At 37.6% G+C, this 24,249-nt stretch overlaps 1 protein-coding gene and 1 long non-coding RNA gene across 2 annotated transcripts in view; one reads left to right on the top strand and one right to left on the bottom strand.

Moving 5' to 3' along the window:
• Positions 1-11,398, bottom strand: part of LOC116724668 (uncharacterized) — a 29,586-nt gene extending 18,188 nt beyond the window's left edge. Inside the window, exon 1 of the long non-coding RNA XR_004340224.1 lies at positions 11,314-11,398. This is a non-coding gene — a long non-coding RNA (uncharacterized LOC116724668). The remainder of the gene's footprint in view (positions 1-11,313) is intronic.
• Positions 11,399-12,666: 1,268 nt separating this feature from the next.
• LOC116724455 (NACHT, LRR and PYD domains-containing protein 3-like) overlaps positions 12,667-24,249 on the top strand; it is a 65,331-nt gene continuing 53,748 nt past the window's right edge. Inside the window, exons 1-2 of the mRNA XM_032570174.1 lie at positions 12,667-12,755; positions 12,902-13,009. Coding sequence (XP_032426065.1) covers positions 12,667-12,755; positions 12,902-13,009 — 197 coding nt within the window. The remainder of the gene's footprint in view (positions 12,756-12,901; positions 13,010-24,249) is intronic.

The following is a 24,249-nucleotide window of genomic DNA, read 5'->3' as shown; positions in this document are numbered from 1 at the left end:
AAAGTATCACTTTATCAACGTCGGTGATTAAACTTTGTTTCGCATCCTTACTGACTGCATTGTTTTGAGGATTTACTGCAATACGACTCCGTTTCTTGGTCATTGCAGCCATTACAGGTTTTACCTGGAAAAGCTTCTTTCAGCTGACTCACCTTCATCTCGACCTTCAGGCCAAACTGGATGTTTTCCTGCCAAACAGAAAAGGCTTTGTGGGAAAAAGAAAAAGCAGAAAACAAAAACGGGACGAACCATCAAGATTTAAAAGTTTGAACAAATTGATGTTGCAGGTTTTGGTTTTTATGCTCCTAAGTTGTTGAACCAACTGCATGAAAACCTGATATTTGCAGAAACTGTTGGATGTTTTTTTTTAATACAAAAAGGCCAAAACTGCCTTATAATTTCTATGCTGTCTTTATTTGCCCCAGTAAAGCTTGAAGATGAGTCATTTGGAAGATATTATGGTTTATTAGGGCCAATGAAGATAGAAACAATGAGAAAATACTTGCTAAAAATCTGAGAAATTTAGACATTAATCTTTGGGGCGTGCGGTGGTGGCGTAGCGGTTGGCGCGACCCGTATTTGGAGGCCTTCAGTCCTCGACGCGGCCGTCGCGGGTTCGACTCCCGGACCCGACGACATTTGCCGCGTGTCTTCCCCCGTTTCCTGTCAGCCTATCATATAAGGGACACTAGAGCCCACAAAAGACCCCCTGGAGGGGTAAAAAAAGACATTAATCTTTGAAAAAAGTTAAAATTTTCTGAGCTCATAAAGGAGAAAGTCTTTGACTTTGGAAAGTTTTAAAATTTTCTGATTTCTTTTCTCCAAATGTTTCATTTTGGGATTCAGAAATTTCCCAGTTTTTTCTCTCAAATTATTGAGTTTTGAAACTCAGAAATGTAGAAGTTTTTCTAGAAAATTTCTGCAATTAATAGCGTATTGTGACGGAGGAGCCGTCACGAGCTGGGACTTAGAGTCCGTGTCAGAATACGCGCACACATGGTGTCAGGAGTGGGATTATGGCAAGCCGGAGAAGAGGATCTCGTTTGGTGAAGCAAAGATCTGGTCTTCGATCACAATCAAAGATGGAAGAACAGGTGACTGACAAAGCATGGGAAAGCATGCCAACGTCGGATGGATCAGATGAGGAAGGTGAACCAAAGCCTGGCCCCAGTGGATCAAGTGCATCTGGCAGTGAGTTTCTCACTTTGATGAAGGATTTTATGACAGGTCAGCAAAAGCGAGAGAAAGGGCTGCTGAAGGAACTGCGAAATCTTAGGATGTCCTTCGTGTGTGGTCTGCACCTGCCATCTTTGTGAGAGTTTAATAAATCCTCTAAAACGATCTCCGACTTGGACCAGTCATTGTGTTTGACTAAATCATAATAGAACCCCGTCACACGTATATTTTTAAAAAAATTTTTCTATCTTCAGTTGCCATCGATTCTTGCAGCTTCATCAAACTTCATTATAGGCAAACCGTATCAGTGCTTGACCTAGATTGGACTAACCTACTTTAATCTGATTTAATTACTTCTGGCATAGATTCAAAAAAGGCTTCTTTAACATTCCTCAGATATTAGTGCTTATTAAAATAATTACATTTCCTGTTGGCTGCAGATTCGTCTCATCACACCGAAGGTGAGAATCTCGTGTTCCTCCACACGCCACACCGGTTCTGTTGAGAACTGGAGTTTACTGGAAAACTGAACTAGTTATCGTGCTCAAGGAACTAGTTGGAGATTATTTGAGATTTGTGACATTTTCAGAAACAATATTGTTCCTCCCTGGTCGTTATACCTCCACCTGGAGCCCAGACTGCTGATTCAATGGATCCATGATTTTCTATTGTTTTCTATTGGTAGAAAACCCAAAAACTGTAACCAAGTAAGAATGTAACTAATTCAATGTGTTTTTACTCAAGTAAAAGTAAAAAGTGGCCGACCAAGAAATTACTCAAGTACTGAGTAACTGATCAAACTATCAATCATTTAATATTTAAAAATTACATAAACAGATGGACCAAAATATAAAGTACTGAAGTAAGAGTATAAATACTTTATAAAATTACTCAAAAGTACAGAAATAAAAATGATCAAAAAAGTAAATTGTTCTAAAGTTACTTAAGTTTATGTAACTGAGTAAATGTAACTAGTTACTACTCAACTCTGTTTATTTCCAACATGTCTCGATCTCTATCTTTTTCCATTTGCTACTGTCAGGTTTAAACACCTATTGAGACAAATTAAACAAACACAAGAAAGACAAGAGAGTTCGATTCTTTTGTCCTCGCGAGGAGAACAGCCAGAGATGTTTTCAGTCACACATCTCTTCCGTTCTGAAAACATATGTGTCCGTTCTCCCTTTTTATTGCTGTTAGGATCCCTGTTACAGAGAGCGTCTCAAAGGGCTGGGGAAAACACTTCAAACACATGATTGCAACGCAAATGCTAGTCACTAACAAAACACATGGTATCTACACACTAGATTATTCTGTTCCAGACACAGGATAACACAGAGCAAGTTGTACGTCTTCATGGCAACAGTTTTATAGCCAACTAGCAGGTCAAGGATGCAGATGTTTCTGCTGAGCGATAACCCTGCTGGTTGTCTCTGCTCTTCCTCAGAGAGGCCTTCTGAGAAAGGAATCAAAGTAATTCAACAACACAGAAACTTTCTTTATGCTAAGATGAAACAAATAAAGGCATATAAGACAAGAACATTATAAAGGCACATGAAACAACAAATATTTGATAATAATATATACAATTTACCTAACAGCTACCATTTGATTGGCTGATACCCTGTGTTAACAACTTGAACAAGTTTATAAAAATGAAATGTAAATTTTATGTTGTTTAAACATTTTCTATCTACTCTTAGTGTCACTGTTGTTAAACTAGGACTGCTGCAAATAAAACAAACAAACTAATAGATGGAAATATGTAAAGCCAGTTAAAGTTAAATTGCCTTTGCATGAGACAGTTTCAGTGAATAACGACAACAGTAAACTAATTACTCTCAATTAGGCACAAATGCAGAATCATGGATGTGGAGCCAGGATGATTTAGCATATTTTTCACACTGGCTACAATACAACACTGCAAAAACACAAAATCTTACCAAGTATTTTTGGTCCAGTTTCTAGTGCAAATGTCTGTGTAGCTACTTTAAATAAGACAAAACCAACTAAGATAAGATAAATCTTTATTGTCATTGTCACAAGGACAACGAAATTCAAAGGGTGCCATCAGTCGGTGCACATGCCCAAAAACAAAAAATAACTGTCTCACAATTCACACAACGCAAGAATCAAGACACTTGCAACTTGCAAGTATCTTTAAGGAGCTTGTTTTAAGTAAATAATTCCTTAATTTTGATGAAAATGTCCTCGTTCTATTGGAAGATGAATTTACTTTTAATAAGACAATTTTCCATGTTATAAGTGAAATAATGTGACAATAGAACCAGAACTTTTGCTCCAATGTTAAGGGATTATTTCCTTAAAACAAGCTCCTGTGTTTTGTTGAAAAGTTTCTTGTAAGCTAGTTTTGTTTTAAAGTTTACTAAAACATTTGCACCAGAAATGAGACAAAAAAAACTTGGTAAGATGTAATGTTTTGGTGAATGCACAGAGAACAAACTAAATGTTCTGATTGACCTGATTCAATCATCCCATGACGCATTCTGGACTGACATTGTTATTCTAAGAGCTTATTTAATAATGTTCAAAAACGTTTGTTCTTTCCATTAACACATAGTTTCGCTTTACAGGAAAATGCTACACACCTCCTTCAAATATGTTCAGACCTGAGTTACAGGAACAATTAAACGTTCAGGTAGGTTCACTGGAAAAGTCTCACAGCTGGAGGTTTTACAGCCAAAAACTGTTGGAGGACTTTTGTTGCTTTGGCATTAACAATAAACAATGAACAATAAACTGACATGACATTTTTTAAATTAAAATAAAATTTTTTGGTGATACTTTAGTTGAAAGGGTTTGTATAAGACTGACATGACACTGAATGAGTCGTCATAAATGTTTACGACTGTCGTCATGACGTGTCATTTGGTAAAGAAAGACACTTTAAATGCAATTTTTTATGGAAATTTACATTAAAAGTTTCATTATTTACCAAATAATGTAAAGTTATTTACATTATTTGTAATGTAAATAACTTTACATCTCTGCTTTTTCAAGCGAAAGCAGAGATGAAGATGTTTAATGGACTTTCAATGCAAGTTTTAATGAGACTTTGCATTAAAATTGTCTTTATTTTCCGAATGACACTTCATGACGACAGTCGTAAACATTTATGAAGACTCCTTCATATTCATGAGTGTCATTTCAGTTTTATACACACTGCTTTAAATAAAATGTCACCAGTTTTTAATTTAAAAAGAAAGAAAAGTCTTTTCTCGTAGAAAACGGATGTATAATTTATTATAAATCCAAAACTATACGAGTTTTGCATGTTTTTTCTATTAAAAGAAAGAAATATTTAGTTTTTTCTCAGCATTGAAACCAGTAATTTGGTAACTTTTTATTTGAAAACACAAGATCTAATAAAATAATTCTGATATTCGGTAGAGGTGCAGCCAGGGACCGCACAAAGTCAGGCCATGTGCCGCAAAAGGCCCCCAAGCCACACTTTGAATCACAGCATTCTTGTGTTTATTTTGCACCTGCAGGCAGAACGAAGGTGGAGCAGCAACGATTTAGCATATTTTACACCCACGGGACATTTGACTCATTCGTACGGCAACATGTTGCAAATATAAATCTACTGTCAGCTGCTGCACAGATTTGATCATTTAATAATGGGTCCGTCAGCAACAAATCTGGATTAGATTAGATTAGAAAATAAGATTTAATGAGCTGAAATTCTGGCAGCAGCAAATTTTCAATGCAAGGAATCTTCAAGGAAAGATTAAACTTAATCACTAAGGTTCAAACTGCCTTAAAAAGCTCAGTATTATTCTAGGACAAGAATCAAAACTAAATGTCACTCTGATCTAGATCTGATATGTAGCATTTCTTCATGAGATAAAATTCGTCCTCACAATCTGTGTGTGTGTGTGTGTGCGTGTGTGTGTGTGTGTGTGTGAGGGGGGGGGTCAGCTCATCAACTTTCTAAATTTATGCAGGACAGATTTATTTAGCTGGTTCTCATGGTAGAAAACAGGAGGCAAGGTCATGGCAGCCATGTTTTACCCTGGAACAACGCTACAGAAAAAGTCCGGATTCATTTTCCTACGACTGATTTTTTAAAAACAAAAATGTACAACAACATTTTAAACTCCAACTTAGTAGTTTGTCATTGATTCCCATCTTTTACAAGCAGTTAATAGGAGTTGATTTAATTAACATTAGTTTATAGGAAACCCAGCAAATCATATATAATGTGCTTCCTGCACATTTAGAAGAAAATATTTTATAGCAAACCATTCAGAAGGTTAAGATTCATTATAGTCATTATGTTTTACTCGAATTCACTCTAATTATTCAAGCATTAATGACTAAAATCATAGCTTCAATAATCACAGCAAAAAGATAAAAAGAAACTACATTTTTGTCAAATGTTCACCTAAAGTCAAGTGGAAAACATTCAAATGTTACAATTCAAAATACGGCCCAGAGTAAATTAACAATCCAGTATCTCAGATTCAAATCTGTATTTTAAAGCCACAAACTGAAATATATTTTATTGAAATATTGGACAGAGCTTTGCAAGACTAAGAAAAGAGGCAGCTAAAAACTTTAAACTGTCAACAAGGTTGCTGCACATTTTTCTAACAAAACAACATGAAAGAAAATCAGTGAAGGCACATAGGGAAGAAGAGAGGAAGAAAAGTTAAAATACAAACGAGAAAGAATGGCAGACACTAGAATGAAAGGATGGACAGAAATAAAGAAAAAATATATTTTTGTATTTTTGCTTTGTTTTTCCATATTTATGCATGCCTGGAAACCATTTGAACTAAATGCACAACACACTTTTCAGATTATTTATACATAACAAAAACAAAATAATTAAAAAACAACCGCATTATTTTACTTTTCTTCCACCTCACAACAATTATGTGTTACTTTGTTTCTCTATCACATAAAATCCCAAGACAAACATTTCAGTTTGAGGTTAAAACATAACGTGAAAATGTTTCAAAGCATTCGTTATTTACATGCCTGTATTATAAAATCAAAGTACTGCGTTAAAAATCTGCTTTCAGCCATTTTAATCCCCTAAAATCAGCAAATACTTGCTCAGTTAGCATCACACGTCAACAACAGCAAAGACCAAAAACTACAGCCGACCCAAAACCACAAGTAAAATGTACAAATTAAACATTTCAGTGCAGTACAATAAACCAAGCTGTCTTACCTCAATGTATGTTTTCATTTGCTACACGGAAACCGTCGTACTGTAAGGAAAACAGTTAGCCATCATTAGCCAACATGGAGCTCAGGGGCCTCATGCATAAAGCGTGTGCTTAAAAACTTGGGTATAGATTATGTCTTTTACCTTGTAATGATCTATTCCTGGTTTAGCTCTCACTTCATCCCTAAAGTTAAAACTTCTCACAGAAAGTGAGCCAAAAAAACCAAGATGCCGCCGTTTGTTTGGACCAGTTGCAGAGAGGGCACAGGAAGGAAGAAGAGAAAAACAGAGCCAACAGTATGAGGGTGAGTATAAACACAGAAATGGCTGCAGTAAGGCACACTGAGAGAACACAGAGCAGCTTTGGGGAACAATTTTAGAGCAAAATTAGAAGCAAAGCTCATATCTTCCCATCTAAACTTGAAGCTGGTTCTATAAGAGGCAAAAACTTGAGGGTTCTGGTTCCAGTCCTGCTTTTGGGGATTAAATTCAATGTGCAGTGCTGAAATAAGATTGTATAAGATCTTTGGGACTGCGCGTACTGACGTCTTTCTAACTCCTGTCAGAAACTCTGCTGCAATATTTTAATCCTCATGGAGAGACTTACTGAAAGAAAAAATAGCAGAAATTCTTTAACTCTGAAGGAATATTCTTTATAATGGTAGCATCATGTTAAATGTACAAAATAAAGTGATTAATTCTGGTCTAAATAAATGTTTTTTTGGTTTTTTTGACATTCATTGAGACCAAATTTGATCTATTCATGGCAGATTTTTCTGATCCACATCTTGAGTTATTTGGGTTTTTACTCACCCATAGATAGTGTACAGTAGAAACCAGATATTTACAAACTGTATAAAAAGTTGTTGCCATTTTCAAACATTAAGTCATTAAGTTAGGATAACCAAAACAATTTCTGTTTGCTAAATGCAACATAAATGTCATTTGGGGAATGAAACAACTTTACCAGAACATCTTAACATCTTCCTAGAGCAGGATTATGACTATAGGAACAATACAGATCAATAAAGACAAGCACAAGGTAGAACTAATATAGTTTAATCCTGAATAAATTACACTCATATAACCACCAGTAAACAGTATCAATATATATCAGGATAAAGATATATAGAAATATGATACATACTAAGAAAACTAACCAGAAAATTCAGACACCAATTTTTAAATGCACCTAATTATTACTTATTAATTTTGTACATCTCAAATGTAGCTTAAAAACAGACTCCTTGCAAGAATAAACAGTTACTATAGCAAGTTTAACGGTGTAAAAGTTACAGAAAGATTGTAACTTTCATTTCAAAGTGCTCTGAATAAGAAAAAGGTTAAAAATAGGCATAAAACATGAGATTCAGAGCTGACAAAGTGGTAGAAAACATTATAAAAGCACAGCATGAATCACAACTTCCTTATAAATTATAAATCACGTTTTTTCCCCTGTATGAAACATTTACCTTTGATCCAAGCTCAAATGAACAAAAGCTTTCCAAGTACAGATCGTCTCCCTGGCTCTGGCTGGATGCAATTTTAAATGTTTTTAAATCATTAAAACTTCACCATACCATTTATTTTTAATGTGCGTCAAATTGCACCAAAAGTTTCATGCGTGCTGGTGGAGCTGAAGAGGCAGAATAAACTTATAGAAAACATGCTCCTGTAACACCAGCAACTCTCTTTAACATTAAGGCAGAAGTGGAAATTAAAGGTGAAACATAATTTATACTGAAGGTAAAGTTTAGAGATAAAACATGAAACATTTACTTATTTATGCCTGAATGAAAAATTTAAAACCATTTCCAATCAAATACTTTTAATGACATGCAAGAAAAGTCAGAAAATTGCTTTGACACCAAGTTCCCAAAATAAAGAAATAAGTGATTAACATTTATTATTCACAGTTAAGATGCATGGATCATATACGTATTAAAGAGCCTGAATACAAAAATGCATAACACATTTTTTTATGTTTCCTGGTAAAAAAAAGTATAAAATCACCAACTTTAGTTGGTCTATTATATAAATTTCCAAATAAAATGCTATGAAGTTTGTGGTTTTATTGTAACAAAATGTGAAATAAAAAACACTTGACTATATTTCAGACATTTTAGTCATTTAGTAAAAATAACAGGAACAGGTCAGTCCAACACTGTCAGCTGTACGAAACATACGACACCTGAAGGTAACTGGTGTTGCCTGGTAACGTGTACAGATGACAACATAGGTTTATTCCAATGTAAACGTCACTGGCATATTAAACAACGGCATATTTTCAGTATCAGAGTTCATGGCTCTCCAAGAGCTTATTGCTTATGTAAAGTATTAATATCAAAACCACTTTAGAAGTGTGTGTGAGATCATTGTCCTCTTAAAGCACCAATACATGTTTTAAAACATGCTGATTCCAGGTACAGTAAACCTTTTAAACTGTGATATAAACAAATAAAAAACATTAAGATTAAGTGAACATACAGAGAAACAAAATGAAATGTGCAAGGAAAAATACATTGGAGGTAAACCCGGACCTTTATTTATTTATTTAAACAGAACTGCTTTTGAAACATTGTGCACATATTTCTTTTAGGTTTCAGGTAAGGATGCTTCTTCAAGCTTGACATCAGTAAGCTTTATGTAAAGGTTATGAGTGTTTTAAATCACAATTTGGGAACTTCGCTGAGGTAAAATTAAAGAATATAAAAGCATCATCCTTTATTATTTCATCCACTTTACAAAAGTGGATGAAAGTGGCAGAAAAACAGACCCACAGAATGATGCTGCCACTGTCATGCTTGATATTTGGTACAGTGTTTGTAGATTTAACATCTTATCTTAGCTCCTCCAAATATCATCTTAGTCACTGTTTTTTGTTTCATTTAAACATAAAGAATAAACCTTACATTTTATTTTTTTTGCAATACTTTAAATTAATTGTTTCACTTGGTTTCATATATTCAACAATTCAAGTTTTATTATAATAATTACGGTAACAGAGAAAATCAGTTTCCCACATGTTCCTGTAAACTGCTCTTCCTTGTGCATTTTAAGGTCTGCTGGAAATGTTTCCACATCAAAATCTCCTGCAAGTTCAGCACCTTTTTCCTCAACTTGTTCAAACAAACAAATTTAACAAGTGCAGAAAAACACACAGAAGTTTGCATTTTAAGTGTTCAGAAAAAAAAGAGCAAAACTATGTACAATCACTCCACTGGTAAAAACATAACCCATTGGCCAGCGATATTGAACTCCAACACCAAGCTGCTAATGCAAACAAGTAACACAAACTCATACTTGGTTCCAAAGTAACAAAGAAATCCAGATAAATCTGAGCATTGAATGTGGCACTTACTCTGTACAGTACAATTTTACCAGAACTCACTCAAATATGCTTTTTTTGTATTTATATAGCAATAAACATCATGTATATGGAAGGAATCTGTAAAACTTCTCTGCTACATTTCAGAAAATACACATCTTCTGTATTGCTTTATAACTTTTTATATGTTGCAGATAGTAAGCTGTTGCTTTCATTGTCTTATTTACAGGACTGAGCATAAAGGGAGACTTGAAGAAATGAACTAGGATGTCAGGGTAACTTTGAGAAAACGGAGTACTGTAGCACTGAGTTTGGGTTCTGAAAGGCAGGTCAGAGTTGAGGTGGACAAATGTTTTACTGCAAGAATGTTGTGATAAATATCACAAACGGAGACAATCCAGGTACAGGAAGAACATTTACCCATTTGTCCATTTTTTGATCTCATATTTAAGATTTCCTTTTAGTTCCTGTTAAATCATTGGCAGTTGGTCTAACGTTTTCTCAACTCACATTCCCATATTTCTCTCTACCTGGCAGAAAAACAAAAAAACTCTCGGTTATTCATGAGAGACATGACAGTTTGGTGCTTGTTGCCGATGAGCAGGGCCGTGCAGAGACCTATGGAGGGGCAGGGGCTCAAATTTAAAAAATGGCACATTGAACAAAAACTCCGTACAACAACATAGCAACAACCATATTAATCAAGAATCTAATTGGATCCTACTGTATCATTGCCATCATGCAGGGAAATGCAAAGCAAATATAATTTATATTTTCCCCAACAGGTATAAAGTTTCTGTTTCTGCTGCTGACAGTCCTGGAGGGCTGAGCTGATCTGAGACTGTAGCTGTTAAACAGACCAGAGGAGAGAAGGTCAAAGGTTATGAAGTTATGAAATAAGCTAATTTGATGCCATTTTACTAATTAAGCCCTAATAATATCTATTTAACCTCTAGAACAACCTGGATGCAGACTGATTTATAGATCCAAAACTCAAAGGGGTTTTAATCTACATAATAGTTTGATGTTAAACCTCTAGATCTAGAATTATAAGACTGGAATATCAAGGCAAAGAAAACTCAGTAGCTGCTGGAAGGGGCCATTCAGGGGCCTCCAGACATTCAGGGCCCCCTTGAAATGGTTTAATTGTAACACAGACCATAGATCTAAACCTGTAGCATCATTTATAGAGAATAACAATGTTATTACATTTTATTTAATACATTCAGCTGAGAAAAACAAATAGTACCTTTAGGATTTAATTAGGACGTTTAATTTGTAAAAGTTTAAAGAATCATCTTGATAGTTTGATTGTTGTGTTACCATGGCTACAATATGGTGTAATCTTTGTGTTTGAATTGGGTTTGTCTATAAATACATCACAGCAAATAACCAATAATCAGTGATTGATTTTAAACTCTGCCAATAAACCTGGTCTCCTTCTCACAGATTCACCTGATCGACATTTAAACATGTTAGTGATGCTGAGGTTCTTAGTAGGACGGGTTCTGGGGGGAGGGGGTTCTGTCTAAGGCCCCATATTATCTTGGGCCGGCCCTGGAGGAACAGCCGCTGCGATGCACATCTCTGGAATCCACCTGGACTCTACCTGGAATCCCCCGGTGGTCCCTGTCAGTCCCCCGATGCTTTGCAGACATTTTGATTCTTTTCATTGTGGCATGTTTGGCTTTTTGCTGCGGTTCTAATTATTGCTACAATATTTTCTCTGATGTTTATTTTGTGACTCTAAATGGGCCGAATCTTCCTTTAACACTTGAGGTTCTGCAGTAACTTCTATTTACAGTCCAGAACCTCCAGCCCAGATCCTGTCAGCAGCGGCTTTAACCCGCCTGGTAGAAACGTTAAGGAGAAGCAGAGCGAACAGAGAGCAGGTGGTACCAGGTGGTACCAGGTGGTACCGGCTGGTACCAGGTGGTACCGGGGCTTTGAGCTGCGTTGCGAATCACAGTGACAGTCCGTACCGTGTCTTATATCAGGATGTCTGATACAAAGACAGATATTCTTTCTATCTGTCGGTGGACCGACTCGAGCTAATAACAGCGGATCCAGATTTATGAGAAGTGATCCTGTCTTCAGACGTCAACAGAATAACTTTCCTCTGACTCCCAGTCAGTCTGACCAGTCAGACCAGTCTGGGCTCTTTTCTCCTCATAACACTTTCAGTTTAAACTAACCTGTTTATTTGTGGCACCACTCTGGATCTACCGTGGTTCTGTTGGGTCTCAGCTTGTTGTTCAGATATTCTTCATCAACTCTTTGGATAATTTGAACAAACTGTAAGTTTGCTTTGTTTCCTACTTGAACTTTGTCATCAGGATATTCCTGCTTGTTTCTGCTCTCTGATGTTTGGAGAAAATGTTCACTTCTGATTTCAGCTAAAAAATTAAAATCTGCTGTTTGAAGTTCTCTGCTGAACAGCTGGTTTTATTTATTTTCTTCTCTGAACAAACGGATTTTTGGTTTTATTTCCTGGAATCAAACTCTGGTCTCCACCATTAAAGTCAGAATGTCATGTTGCTTCCTTTCAAAATAAAATAATGTTATTTTTAAAATATGTTCAAGTCAGTCATATCATTAAATAGTTAATGTTTGATAGAGCAGATAATCTAATTGTAGAGTTTAATAATTAACCAACTAAAATACTTCCTGTTGTTCATGTTGAATCAGTGAATGTAAATGTTGCTCCATGTCTCCATCTAGTGGACTGATAGTAGAAGTGCAGCAGCTGATGGCAGCTTCCTCTGCCTCTCTGCTGTCTGACTGCATTCACCTGACACTGATATGAAGCAGAGAAGAAGAGCCAATCAGAGGAGGAGCAGCTGATCTTTTTCCAGCTCTAATGATGTAAAGGATGATCAGAGTTGATGTGCAGATGAATGATGTGTGTTTCCTCTGCAGGTGAAGGTAGAAAGTGTGTGTGAGCCGATGTGAATTCAGCAGCATGGATCAGTGTGAGGACAGAGAGGAGGGAGTCCCTCCCTCTAAAACCACTCTGTGTGGGAAAGATGAGAGCCAGAGCAAAGGTCAGAGGTGAGGTCACCATCTCTAACTGTCCACAGCTCTTTTCACACAGCGTTCACTATATCAGGCCAGAACAGACGTGGTGATGAAGCTGCTGCTGCTCCTCTTTGCTGATTAAGTTTTAATCATCATGTTTCTGTCAGGATCCATCAGAGACTCAAACCAGAACCAGAACCAGAACCCAGCTGTGTGTCCTTTAAGAGCAACAGGTCAAACCCTCGTCTCATTCACTTTAAATCTCCTGGATCTCCACCATCAGAGAGGTGAGCTGTTTCTAACTGCTGTAACTGTTCAGTTTATATCTGTTATTGTGATGTGATGATAAGTTCTGTTGGGTTCTGTTGTCATGGGAACATTAGACTGAATTTCAGGTTATTTTTCTTTTCATACTTATTATGTCAAAGATGTAATACGTATGATGTCTCCATGGAAACATGTTCCAATAAGGAACATGTTACTATGAACACAATAAAGTTCAACTGGCTCCTTTGTACAAAAATCAAACAGGTCCGTTTAGATCCACAGTCTCTACCCAGAGCTTCACTAGTTAACAGAAATCTCAAAATCTGATCTGATGTTTACCTGACATCAATTTAACCATCATTCATTGGACAGTTATTGACACCATACAGAAAGAATCTTTAAAATCCTCAGTCAGGACACACTCTTATAAACTATTATGCTGACATGACATTTGAACCAGAAACATTTAACTGTGTTTTATTCTGTTTTCTATAAGCCTAATTTTTCCAAATGAAACTCATTTATTTTGTCCGATATTAATATTAACACAACAAATAGACAGAAGTGAATTTTATTTCTAGGTTGATATTTGCATCTTTCTCTAAAATCTGACAAAAGACAGATTAATTCTGAAATAAAATTTTCTATGAATTATTTTTATGATTCCACCTCTGAAGTTCAAACATCATCCAACATGGCAGATTATCAACCATTTCTACAGTTAAACTAAATATTTTGTGGTTCTGATTGAGCAGTGGGCTTCAGTGTCTCTAACGGACCATCTGGTTCTGATTGAAGCTCCATCAGATTCTCCTTGAATGGTCAGAGAGGAAATGATTCCTGGTTCTTCTCCATGTCCACATAGTGGACAGACAGCGGAGCACCTTCTCACATAGGCTGCTCCAGCTCCGCTGTCGTAGGGACAGATACAGGAAATCCTTCCTGCCACATGCCATCTCACTGTACAATAAAAGCTAAATCATTGTTCTGCACTGATCAGTCCAATTTTGCACAACTGCACTGTGGCACACTTGCTGTACATATACATTCTGTTCTGCATTTTTGAATCTTTGCAAGGACTGCTCTAAGTTGCTTTTTATATTAACAGCATTTTATTTTATCTACAACTACTACTCAGTGGTAGTTACTCAGTGGTAGTTGTTATTGTGTCTTGTCTCTATGCTGTAACTGCAAAGTAATTTCCCTGCTGGGATGAATAAAATACTTCTATTCTATGTCAGAGCTCAACACCAAGATCACCAAACTTCTCTCAGTCATTTCAAACCAACATGTTGGTCTCAAACAAATCTTTCTGCTCTTTAAAGAAGGCTGGTGTCATGATGGGTGCATTTTTCGAGCCCACATGCAGAACACCACACAGGAGAGAAATGTGAAATAAAAGATAAATTTATTGAAAACACTGCTGGCAGGAATAGTTGGCTCGGTCGGGTCCAGGGAGAGAGGCTGGTTCAGGGAACAAACAGTTCACTAGAGAGGCAGAGGGAGGTGATGAGTTCAGGTTTGTAGGAAATGACAACGTTAAGAGTGAAGGGGCAGATCTTACTTGTGATCGGCAGGTTAGAGAAGTAAGAGGGTAACTGCAGCGTCCGGGGTTTTAGTTCTCAGAGGTTCCAGGTGGTTGTCTTGTCTGACAGCGGAGATCCAGGAGGCAACAGAAGTACGTCGGAGGGCGGACAGGTAGGCTCAGGATCAGCGGTTGTAGAGGAGCGGTGCGACTGCCAATCGTGGAAATTCCGGAGGAACTGGTTGTCACACGGAGAAGGTGAGTCTGGGGCTCGGGCAACCTGTGGGTACTTTCCACGGCGTCACGAGGATGGACTGGAAAACGGGGAGCCAGGAGGAAACACCTGGAGGCAGGAGAAGCAACAAAGAAAACTTTCACTAGGAGCAGATTAACAAGGCAAACCAGAAGCAAGCTTCTAGGGGCTCAGAGGTACCGTGACTGGCTAACACTCAGGCGCCGAAGGACTGGCAGTCAGCTCCTCTTGAACATCTCGCTGATGAGCCAAAACTCACATCAGGTGTGGGATGACGTCATCCACGCCCTCCGACGGAATGGTAAAGGCGCCATCTAGTGGTGGAGAAAAACGAGGAGCTGGTCGGCGTAGGGGACAGCTAAACAGACGACAGGTTGGCGGATTCCGGGCATAAACTGGTTTGTGACTGGATTAGGATGACAACTAAGGCAGATGAAGGTGGTGAGGATGATGATATGGATTTTGACGACTGGACTCCGGTAGGAAGAGGAAGAGGTAGAGGTAAAGAGAAAGTTTTGAAAGAGGATAGAGTAATTGGTAGCCAGAATAGTAAGCGAACTTTGGAAGAGTGCAGCTCAGATGAGGAAAATAGAGTGGTTAGGAAGAAAGTAACAAACGAAGAATTTAAGGTAATTCTTAAATTTAGGAAGGAAGATATGAATATTAACTTAAGTCCGATACAAGTTTCAAGAGAAATAAAAAAGAAAATAGGAGACGTAGAGTTTGTTAAAACATTACGAGATGGAAACATGTTGATAAAATGCAAATCTGAAGACCAAAAGAATGCATGCTTGCAGATTGACAACATTTGCAAAAAAGTAGTTGGTGAGAAATTAATTGTTGGAGAAAATAGAGTATCATGTGGTGTTATGTTATCACTGGTATTCCGCTGGAGGAGGATTTAGAAAGACTCAAAAAGAATATACAAGGGGGAGAAGTTCGGAGATTGAAAAGATTGTTGAAGCATGTGAATGGAGAGAAAATGGAGAGTCTATCGATTCTTTTGGAGTTTCAAGGAGAAGTCCTTCCTGATAAGGTTAAAATTGGATTCATGAGTTTTTCTGTGAGACCATATGTCCCTCCTCCTTTGCGCTGTTTTAAATGCCAAAGGTATGGTCATATTGCAGCAGTGTGTAAAGGGAAACAAAGATGCGCCAAATGTGGAGGAGATCATCGATATGATGAATGTGGAGTGGATGTACAAGTGAAATGCTGTAACTGTGGTGGTCAGCATAATGTAGCGTATGGAGGTTGCGAGGCAAGGAAAAAGGCAGCAGAAATTCAACAGCTGAGAACAATTAAAAACATCACTTATGCAGAGGCAACAAAAAGTATTCAAAAGAAAAGAGCGGTTCAGGAAAATCAACAAGTAATGTCTAGCATTAGGGCTGAGCCCAGTCAGATTTCACAATCTGGAATGGAAATCACAATGGATAAATTAATATTATTCATGGCATATGTAATCAACTGTACTGATCAAGTAAAACAGAAAAAATTAAAATTATAGTGAAAGGTGCAGAAAAATTTTTAGCTGTGAAGGATTTATCTTGGGAACTAATAAATAAAAGGCTTGAAATGGATGGAAAACAAGGTGGAGGAAGATTGTAATGATTATCTTACAATGGAATGCAAGAAGTCTAATAGCAAATGGTCAAGAATTTAAAGGTTATATAAATTGTTTGGAAATTAAACCAGATATTATTTGTGTTCAGGAAACATGGCTTAAACCAGAGCTAGACTTTGTGATAGCAGGATATGATAGCATTAGAAGGGATAGGGAGCAAGAAAATGGAGGAGGTTGTGTAATATTTGTCAAGCAAGGGATTCAGTATAGGTTTGTAGATAAAGGATCATCTTTAGAATGGATATCTGTGGAAATCTGGATTAATAAAGAAAATATTAGGATATTAAATTTTTATAATCCATGTAAAAAACTGAATTTAGATCAAATGGAGGATATGTTTAAAAGTCTAGATGGAAATCTAATTTGTTGTGGAGATTTTAATGCCTATAGCACTGTGTGGGGTCATAAAAATGATGCAAATGGAGAAGTGGTAGAACAATTAATGGATAAGAAGCAATTGGTTTGTATTAATGATGGAGAAGGGACAAGAATTGATATTAGAAATGGAAATGAATCAGCACTAGATCTAACTCTAGTATCAGTGAATTTTGCCGGGATTAGTAATTGGAAAGTTTTAAAGGAATCTACATTAGGAAGTGATCATTATCCTATTGTGATTGAAATCGGTTTAGAAATAGGGAAAGTTGATAATAGAAATATAGAAAGGTGGATATTTAGAAATGTTGATTGGGAAAAATATAAAATAATAAGTGATGAAAAACTGCTAAAGGTTCATTTTGATTTGGATATAGATAGTGTAAACTCTTCTATTTGTGAAGCTATTTCAGGAGCAGCACATGGAACAATTCAAAGGAAAAAAGGAAAGTATAAGAAAAAAATAGTACCATGGTGGACAAAGGAATGTGATTTGGCAATTAAATCCAGAAATAAAGCCTTTAGGTTGTTAAAGAGAAATCAGAATTTTGAGAATTTGCTGGGATATATAAAGTCACAAGCTTTGGTTAAAAGAACGGTAAAAAGCGCTAAAAAGGTTTATTGGGGAAATTTCTGTAATTCAGTAGGAAGGGAAACAAAGATTTCAAAAATTTGGGGAATGATTAAACGAATGAATGGAATTAGAAGTGAATATGCGGGCCGCATTATATGGATATCCAGTTCTTAAGAATGGAGATGAAATGGCTCTAAATGAGGAGGAGAAGGCAAATATGATGGCTAGGAAATTTGTTGAAATTCATAGTAGCAATAATTTAAATACAGAAGAAATAAGGAAAAGAGTTTCTATTATTAAGAAAAATATTAACCTGTTAGAAGTAGATACAGAATATAATGATCTATTGAATAATTCCTTTTCATTATTTGAATAAAACAACGCTTTAAGGAAAACAAAAAATTCTTCTCCAGGAAAAGACAATATTTCTTATATTATGATTAAAAAACTTAGTATTTCATCTAAGAAGATATTATTAGATTTCTTTAATAAGATATGGGAAGGGGGTTATTTACCTGTGGCATGGAAGGAAGCAATTATAGTTCCAATCTTAAAGCCAGGGAAAGAGAAGTCAAATCCTACAAGTTATAGACCTATTGCGTTAACTTCACTTATATGCAAAATAATGGAAAGAATGATAAATGAAAGACTGAGTTATTTTGTGGAGAAGAAGGGGTATTTGTCAAAATTTCAAAGTGGATTTAGGAAAGGTAGAAGTACTATGGATCCTATTTTGTGTTTAGAACATGAAATTAGAAAAGGGCAAGTTAATAAGGAGAGTGTGGTGGCGGTTTTTTCTGACATAGAGAAAGCCTATGATATGATGTGGAAAGAAGGGTTTTTAATTAAATTAAGGACAATGGGGGTTAGAGGGTCAATGTTTAATTGGATAAAAGATTTTTTACATAATAGATCTATACAAGTAAGAATAGGTCAACAGTTGTCAGAAAAATATTTTGTTGAAAATGGAACTCCTCAAGGAAGTATTGTGAGTCCTTTGTTTTTCTCTATTATGATTAATGATATGTTTGACAATTTAGAGAGTGGTATGGGTTGTTCATTATTTGCTGATGATGGAGCAATTTGGAAGAGAGGTAAGAACTTGAAATTTATAGTTAAGAAATTACAAGAAGCAATATATAGTATAGAAGAGTGGTCATATAATTGGGTTTTTAACATTTCAATAGATAAAACAAAGACCTTATTTTTCACTAGAAAGAAAGTATCTAATGATTTAAAATTGTATTTGTATAAACATGAATTAGAAAGAGTAAATGAGTTTAAATTTTTGGGTTTGTGGATGGATGAAAAACTCACTTGGAGTAGACATATTCAAAAAGTAGAGGATAAGTGTAAGAGAGTTTTAAATATTATGAGGTGTTTGGTGGGAAGAGAGTGGGGCGCTGAGAGAAAAGCATTGAAAATAATATATACGGGTTTAATAAGATCTGTATTAGATTATGGTAGCCTGGCCTTTGGATCAGCACCAGAAACACTACTTAAAAAATTAGACATTATTCAGTATCAAGCCTTAAGGTTGTGTACAGGAGCCATCAGAACAACTCCGATCTCAGCTTTGTTAGTTGAAATGGGGGAAATACCACTTTACCTCAGAAGATTACAGTTAAGATTATCTTACTGGAGTTATTTAAAGGGTCAGTATGAAAACCATCCATGTCAAGAAATTTTAAAACCTAGCTGGGAAAAGGGGAAAAAGACTTTAAAATCCTTTGGTTGGGAGATAGAGAGTGACGTGAAAGATTTTGATTTATCATCTATAAAAATGAGTGAAACAGTTCCATTATCACCGGTCCATCCATCTCTGTTTCATGAAATCATTGTGGATTTATCTTTGTTGGAGAAGAGGAAAAAAGGAAATATTTCAGAATCATACTCAGTGCAATCATATATAGAAAATAAATACTTTGATTATGTTCAAGTGTAAACCAATGCATCTAAAAGTTTAAGTAGCAACAATGGGGTGTCGTTTATCGTTCCAGGATTTAGTATTAAAAAATGTAAGAGGATTTCTGATAGTGTCTCAGTGTTTACAGGTGAAATGATGGGAATAATTCTGGCATTAGGATGGATTGAAGAGGTTCGTCCTCTGCGAAGTTTAATTTGTTCTGATTCAAGTTCATCATTATATTCAATTAAACATAATCAGTCTAATAGTAGGCCAGACCTTTTATTTGAGATTCAGTTAATACTTTATAGAATTCAGGCCATGGGATTAATTGTCATTTTTACATGGGTTCCATCGCATATAGGAATAAAAGGAAATGAGTTGGCAGACAAATATGCAAAACAAGCTTCAAAAAACAGTTCCATTGAGATAATGATTCCTTTTAGTAAAGAGGAAATAAAATCTATTATAAAACAAAAGGTTAAGGGAAGATGGCAGAAGCAGTGGGAAGAAGAAAGAACTGGTAGATGGCTTTATTGTATTCAAAGGACAGTTGGTGCAATGAGGGCAACAGAAAGAAGTAGGGAAGAAGAAAACATTATATCCAGATTACGTTTTGGTCATACAGGTTTAAAGAGTACACTATTTAAAATGGGGAAACATCCATCAGGTAATTGTGATCTTTGTCTTCAAGAAGAGACAGTAGAACATGTTTTATTGTTATGTCCAAAGTACTCCGAGGAGAGAAGGAAATTAGAATATAGGCTTCTTAAGAATAAGTTACAGTTAAAAATACCAGATATTTTGGGATATTCCTCTTCCTCTGAATATTTATGTTATTTCATAAAATTTCTTAAGAAAACTAAACTGATAGAAAGGATTTAGTTTTTTTTTTTTTTTTTTTTTAAGTTGCGTTCTGATCCACACTCCATACCAGTATGTGGCGGTAATGCACACCATTAAGTTGCTTGCCAACCGCCATTAAAAACAAAAAGAAGAAAGAAAAGAAGAAACTCCACAAAGGAGCTAAAAGACCCCGGAACATGACAGTACCCCCCCCTTAACGGTCGCCACTTGGCGGCCTAGAGGAACAGGAGGGAAGGGAGGAACGGTAGTCCGTAATGAGGGATGGATCTAAGATAAAGGAACCTGGGACCCAGGAGCGTTCCTCCGGACCGTAGCTCTCCCAATCGACAAGGTACTGCCAGCCGCGCCCTCGCCGACGGGAGTCTACGATCCAGCGGACAGAATAAGCGAGATGGCCATCAACGTCACGGGGGGGTGGAGGGGGCTCGGCTGGAGGGCAGAGTGTGCTGGTCTGGACGGGCTTGATGCAAGAAACATGGAAGGTGGGATGGATGCGGAGGGAAGCAGGCAAACGGAGACGGACAGCGGAAGGATTGATGATGGTTTTGATTTCAAATGGACCAATGTAACGAGGAGAAAGTTTCTTGGACATGGATTTGAGGGGAATGTCTCGGGAGGATAACCATACTTTCTGACCGGGGGTGTAAGTGGGAGCAGGTCGCCTTCTTCGGTCAGTTTGACGCTTGATTTGAGCTGCAGTTAGGTTGAGGGTGTGGAGAGTCGTGTTCCAGATGTTGTGACAACGGCGGATGTGATGACGGACGGACGTAACAGAAATGTGTTCTTCATCAGATGGGAGTAATGGAGGTTGATAGCCAATAGATGCTTCGAAGGGAGACAGACCGGTAGCAGCTGAAACATGACTGTTGTGTCAACTACTTGGATCACCTGGTTTACTGCTCACATCCAGATATCACATCATTGACCTTTAATTCTGATTGTCTCTGTGTGGACAGATACAATATGATCTCACTGGCTTCCACGGATCTACAGGATCCATTTTTAAATCCTCTCTATAACATCCAGGAGAGGACCTCACATGGACACACACCCACATATCTCAAACCTCCTCCATGTCCACATCACCTCAGATCTAGTCATCAGAACCTGATGGATGTCCCACACTGTCCTGAAGACCTGTGTGGACAGAGCCTTCACTTCCACTGTCCCCAAGCTCTGGAAAACTGTCTCCACCAGCATCAGATCTGCTGACAGTTTGGACTGTTTGAAGTCCAAGTTCAGCATCAACATTTTAAAATGTCTTCTAGGTGATTTTGGTGTTACTGCTCTTCATCCTTGTAGTTAATCTTCCTCTTTTTAACTTCACTCCATTTTGTTCATATGATGCTCTGTTTTTCTGCTTCAAGTACATTTAATGTGAAAGTCTTGGTGATTTCATTTCTGAATACTGTTGGATGAATATTTGTTGACTTCCTAATTGTTCCTGGTTCCTCCACAGAATGGACCAGCAGAGCTCAGAGGTTCCCAGTTGTCCGTCTGCCCAGCAGCATCAAACACAGCTGGACTCCATATTTATGGTCTGTACATGAACAACAACTTTTCCAAGCGTTCTGTTCACAGTCATCTCCATGCTGCACTTTGTAGACCAGAGGACTGTCAGTCTGTCAAACATCCATCTGGTGTTTGGCTCCATGATTTCAGTCTGATGTTTCCTTCATCTATTATTCTATTCCAGACGCTGGAGGACAACATTGTCACTTTTATGAAGAACGAGCTGAAGAAGATCCATAAGATTCTGAGTCCAAATGACCCAGAATGCTCAGAGAGTCAGAGAGATGATGATGAGGTGTTGGAAGGTGAGGATGAAGAGCAGAGGAGGAGCAGCAGAGAGGCAGTGATGAAGATCACACTGAACTTCCTGCGGAAGATGAAGCAGGAGGAGCTGGCTGACTGTCTGGAGAGCAGTAAGAGGATTTCTACAAAGGTTTAACCTGATGGATAAATCACACATTTACTGAAATTTGAAGAGATGGAATCACATTTATGCAAAACATCTTGAGAATCTGATTTTATTTAGTTCTTGATTTTACTTTTTGTCTTATTTTAGAACATCTTGCTGCAGTTTGTCAACATCAACTTAAATCTGGCCTGAAGAAGAAGTTCCAGTCTGTGTTTGAGGGGATTGCTAAAGCAGGAAGTCCAACCCTTCTGAACCAGATCTACACAGAGCTCTACATCACAGAGGGAGGGACTGGAGAGGTCAATGATGAACATGAGGTCAGACAGATTGAAACAGCATCCAGGAAACCACACAGTCCAGAAACAACAATCAGACAAGAAGACATCTTTAAAGTCCCACCTGGAAGAAATCAACCAATCAGAACAGTGATGACAAAGGGAGTGGCTGGCATTGGGAAAACAGTCCTAACACAGAAGTTCACTCTGGACTGGGCTGAAGACAAAGCCCACCAGAACATCCAGTTCATATTTCCATTCACCTTCAGAGAGCTAAATGTGCTGAAGGAGAAAAAGTTCAGCTTGGTGGAACTTGTTCATCACTTCTTTACTGAAACCAAAGAAATCTGCAGCTTTGAACACTTCCAGGTTCTGTTCATCTTTGATGGTCTGGATGAGAGTCGACTTCCTCTGGACTTCCACAACAAGGAGATCCTGACTGATGCTACAGAGTCCACCTCAGTGGACGTTCTGTTGACAACCCTCATCAGGGGGAAACTGCTTCCCTCTGCTCTCCTCTGGATAACCACACGACCTGCAGCAGCCAATCAGATCCCTCCTCAGTGTGTTGACATGGTGACAGAGGTCAGAGGGTTCAATGACCCACAGAAGGAGGAGTACTTCAGGAAGAGATTCAGAGATGAGGAGCAGGCCAGTAGGATCATCTCCCACATGAAGACATCACGAAGCCTCCACATCATGTGCCACATCCCAGTCTTCTGCTGGATCACTGCTACAGTTCTGGAGGATGTGTTGGAGACCAGAGAGGGAGGAGAGCTGCCCAGAACCCTGACTGAGATGTACATCCACTTCCTGGTGGTTCAGACCAAAGTGAAGAAGGTCAAGTATGATGGAGGAGCTGAAACAGATTCACACTGGAGTCCAGAGAGCAGGAAGATGATCAAGTCTCTGGCAAAACTGGCTTTTGATCAGCTGCAGAAAGGAAACCTGATCTTCTATGAATCAGACCTGACAGAGTGTGGCATCGATATCAGAGCAGCCTCAATGTACTCAGGAGTGTTCACACAGATCTTTAAAGAGGAGAGAGGGCTGTACCAGGACAAGGTGTTCTGCTTCGTCCATCTGAGTGTTCAGGAGTTTCTGGCTGCTCTTCATGTTCATCGAACCTTCATCAACTCTGGGGTCAACTTGATGGTAGAAAGATCTCAGAAGTGTTTATTATTTAATAAACCTAAACAAAAATCTCTCCATCAGAGAGCTGTTGACCAGGCCTTACAGAGTCCAAATGGACACCTGGACTTGTTCCTCCGCTTCCTCCTGGGACTTTCACTGCAGACCAATGAGAAACTCCTAAAAGGTCTGCTCACACAGACAGGAAGTAGCTCACAGACCAATCAGGAAACAATTCAGTACATCAAGGAGAAGATCAATGAGAATGTGTCTGCAGAGAAAAGCATCAATCTGTTCCACTGTCTGAATGAACTGAATGATCGTTCTCTAGTGGAGGAGATCCAACAGTCTCTGAGTTCAGGAAGTCTCTCCACAGATAAACTGTCTCCTGCTCAGTGGTCAGCTCTGGGTTTCATCTTAGTTTCATCAGGAAAAGATCTGGATGTGTTTGACCTGAAGAAATACTCTGCTTCAGAGGAGGTTCTTCTGAGGCTGCTGCCAGTGGTTAAAGCCTCCAACAAAGCTCTGTAAGGACACAGATTGTTACTGTATTTATTGTTGATCAAGTGAAAACTTTTAATGATGTGCTAAATATTGATTCATGTTGTTTTATTTTATTTATTGATGCATTGTCTCCCAGATGTTGCCCACAGGGATACATCGGGGAGAATGTCTATTAATATGTAGCATCATCACCATAACAACACCATCATCATTATGAATTATTAAAGAAACAAAACTCTTTCTGCTAAATCTGAGACTGGATGAATTTAGTTTTATTGTGGAATTCAAAAGTTTTGCTGCCAGCC

The sequence above is a fragment of the Xiphophorus hellerii genome, chromosome 8, assembly GCF_003331165.1.
Source record: "Xiphophorus hellerii strain 12219 chromosome 8, Xiphophorus_hellerii-4.1, whole genome shotgun sequence".
Classification (NCBI taxonomy): Eukaryota; Metazoa; Chordata; class Actinopteri; order Cyprinodontiformes; family Poeciliidae; genus Xiphophorus; species Xiphophorus hellerii.
The sequence above is the reverse complement of the archived record's forward strand: the minus strand, read 5'-3'. Positions and strand labels throughout refer to the sequence as shown.